At 32.2% G+C, this 3581-nt stretch overlaps 1 protein-coding gene across 1 annotated transcript; it reads right to left on the bottom strand.

The window, feature by feature from the left end:
• Positions 1–1909: 1909 nt before the first annotated feature.
• Positions 1910–2581, bottom strand: LOC123885353 (flowering-promoting factor 1-like protein 1). Its single transcript, XM_045934631.1, has one exon. It carries the CDS (start codon positions 2493–2495, stop codon positions 2148–2150), a length of 348 nt encoding a protein of 115 aa, XP_045790587.1. The 5' UTR covers positions 2496–2581; the 3' UTR covers positions 1910–2147.
• Between the last annotated feature and the right edge of the window lie 1000 nt (positions 2582–3581).

Below are 3581 nucleotides of genomic sequence, written 5' to 3'. Positions count from 1 at the left end.
CTTTGCTCCTTTTGAATTTTCGAGTAAAAGTAATTTTTTTGATATTTTGTAAGACTATTATTATGTATTAATGTGTATTATGTTAAATGAAATAAGTTCTTTTTTCTTATGTTTGGCCTAAGACCCATAAAATGTTAGAAATAGTGCAGACGACATATAAGTGAGAATATATATATATATATATATATATATATATATATATATATATATATATATATATATATATATATTTTCCCTTTGCGTTTTCATTCCCATGGTGTATGAATTGAGTTTAGGATAATTTAAATGCATTTAGCAAAGCATTTAGAAAAATAATTTAAATGCCTTTAAAGAGCTCTATAGGATAGCCACTAGAGGTTGGGTCCGTAGAAGGAGTTAGACCCTCAAAACGTGACAAACTACAGTTTGAATCTTGATTGAAGAGGTATTTATATTTAGTGTCTGACATGTCTCCAATAGAATTACATTCACTGAAGTGCAAACCATATCATGCCATATAACCTGTTCTTGGGACTCTCATCTCCTATGAATTTGGGGTAAGACAATAATTGGGATGATCCTTGTGAGGACAAAGTCCTAAATGAGCTACTTTAAAAGGGAGACTTAGATTCTTAGGGTAAAATTGTGAGGATAATAAGGTGTTACATTATTCTACTACAAAACATATGCACCAAAACCCCATGAAGCAACCCTTTCTACAGAGCAAAATTGTAGGTACAAGTTGTAGACCTAAACACTCATATATGTATTGCTTTATGATTTTGGATAAAGAGTGATGTCTGAATTCACTAATGTGATTGGACGACCTTTTCGAGTATGTGGATATATGAGATGTTTTTGAAATTCAAGATACGCTACTAGAAATTTTGCATTTATGAAATTTTTTGGTCACTAAACAATAAAATCATTTGCGATTTCGTTTAGATACCAAATTAGAGAACAATTGTTTTCTGTTGTTAAACCACTAGGCGCTAGTTGTTGGCCACCAAACTAGAAACCGAAATTTAGTGTTAGTTTTTTGCGATTGATTCACCAACTACTTTTAGAGACTGATTTTAGCGACTTGGTGATTTTGGCGACATTAAATTGATCTTCTCTACCCACTTTTTAATACCGAGGGTGGGAAATTTTTAATTCCAAAAATAAACAAATTATCAATAACTACACACTTTTCACTACTTTTATATATATTTCTATTTTATATTGTAAAACTAAGACTCTGCTTGGATTAGCTTATTTTTGAGCTTATGCAATATAAATTAGGTTTTATGCTATTTTATAAGTTTACACTAATGAAAACTGTATTTTTATAAGCTATTTTATCATAAACTACCTTAACAAACTTACAATAATACATAAAAATTGCATAAGTTGTTTGCATAAGCTAAAAAATAAGCTAATCCAAACGGGGCCTAAATAGATTTTGTTCCTAAAAATATAAAAAATTTACCAAACACGTTTGGGGGAATAATATTCATCAACACATAGGATTCCTAAGAAAGATGATCTCAAGAATGAATTTTGAAACCAGAAAACAAACACACCTTACAAAAATATCATAATTATATAGATTTAATGCAACCTAATAGATTAAAACACCAAATAATATTCTAAACATGAATTAATTCTACCCTCCCTTCAAATGAGCCACTCCCAATATAAAGACCTATATATAAGGGGCATGTGAAAACTAAACGATTACCATTTTCTATATCTAAAGTATAAAAATACACGAGGTACCATGAGTTGATTAATGAATCCCCTATGAGAAAGTGTTTATATATGAACATTGAAAAGTAGAAGCACAATGAACATTTAATTAGGACACACGAGTTAAATTGGTAAAACTTCAACTTTAACAACTACGTACAAATTAACATTTACAGCACTCAAATGAGAGCCACTCAAACACAAACACACCGTAGTATCTCTATAATATTACATATATATAATATATATAGTATTCAAAACACAAATTAAACCTATGCTCAAAATATACATAGAATATAGTGTGACTAATTAACAATATTCATGTTAAGTCACACTAATAAAAAATCAAACCAAGACACATACAACTTAGAAGCAAAACCAAGAATATCCAAATTACATGGTCATGCATAGGGACTAATTGTTGTTTATTTTTTGGCCTACATCATCATGTCCCTAACTTCAAAGGAGTGCTTGTTCTTCACAACTATGTCATACATGTGCATGGACTTGAACCTATTGAAATCCATAGGAAGGGAGATAAGATCAATGGTGGAGTGTTTGTGGAACTGAAGGAGGTCAGGGTCATCATAGTAACGCTCCCATCCTAGCGAATAAAGCTTTCGCTCTAAAACCGCATAAGATGTGATGATCTCATTGCTTGCGGTGTGAACAAGCACCTTGCAGCGCCGTCCACCTGACCCATGGCGACCGCCTTCCATGGCCTCTGAGCCGTCCACTAGCCTCATCACGCCGTTAGCGTTGTTGAAAAGCCAAACGCCTGACATTCTTGGATTAGTACAAGATGAGCAAGAAAGAAAGAAACATAAATTAAGTGTCTTGTTATTTTTTAAGGTTTTGTGAGGTGGTTAGAGATGAGTGTGCAATGATAGTTAGGAATGGGTGAATGAGGTATTTATAAAGGAAATGATGGGGGTGAGAATGCTATCAAAATATTTAAATTTTATTTATAATATAGTAAAAATTGTTCCATTTGATAAGAATATAATATTTGGATGTGAGAATAACTAAAGTGGGCCTTAGGGAGTGTTAGGAGCATGTACATTTGAATAAAGGATGCTATGGATGTTAAATTTCATGTGCATTGGTCTTAATCGGAATGGAGAGGGAGATGGGGAGGGGGAGGGGGAGGGGGAGGGGGAGGGGTTCTTGATTCCATTCCAAAGTATTGTTACCCCACTCTATAGAATCTATGTTTGGTTTTAAGGAGAATAACTTATTCTATAACTAATTTTTAATTAATCAGTTAAAATTATAATAGTAATTTAAATAACACATGCAAAATAATGCCATGTATAGCAAATTATAAGCTAATTGTCGGACAAAGAATAACGAGGTTAGCTCTAGCTATTGGTTAAGAAAAATATAAGCGTGTGAAAGAATGTGGTGAAATATAATTTGGGTATAGTTGAGGAATAAATTTGTTCACTACGAAAAAAACACAATTTAGTGACGGAATTTTGTAAGGGAAACGTATCCCTCACAATTTGTGATGTAAATAGTGACAGAATCTTATATTCTTTTATTAAATTAAAAATATTAAATTTAGCAACGGAATTTGTAAAGAAATAAATCCCTCACTAACAGCCCGTCACAAATTCCCTCACAAAAGCTAACAAATAATTGTTAGTTAGGAATTTGAATACGTAACAATCCCTCTGTAAGTCATAAATTCCCTCACAAAATCTAACAAACTTCAAAGTTAGTGAGGTAATTTCAAATCTGTCACAAATTTTAGTGAGAGAATCTGAAATCTGTTGTAAATTAGAGAGGGGACTGAAATCCGTCCCTAATTAGCGACATAATTCTAAGAATAAATTGGGTACGAATTTTGTGTCGTCGGTTAATACGTC

Source organism: Trifolium pratense, linkage group LG5 (genome assembly GCF_020283565.1).
Source record: "Trifolium pratense cultivar HEN17-A07 linkage group LG5, ARS_RC_1.1, whole genome shotgun sequence".
Classification (NCBI taxonomy): domain Eukaryota; kingdom Viridiplantae; phylum Streptophyta; class Magnoliopsida; order Fabales; family Fabaceae; genus Trifolium; species Trifolium pratense.
Note: the sequence above shows the minus strand (reverse complement) of the source record. Positions and strands in the feature narration are given on the sequence as shown.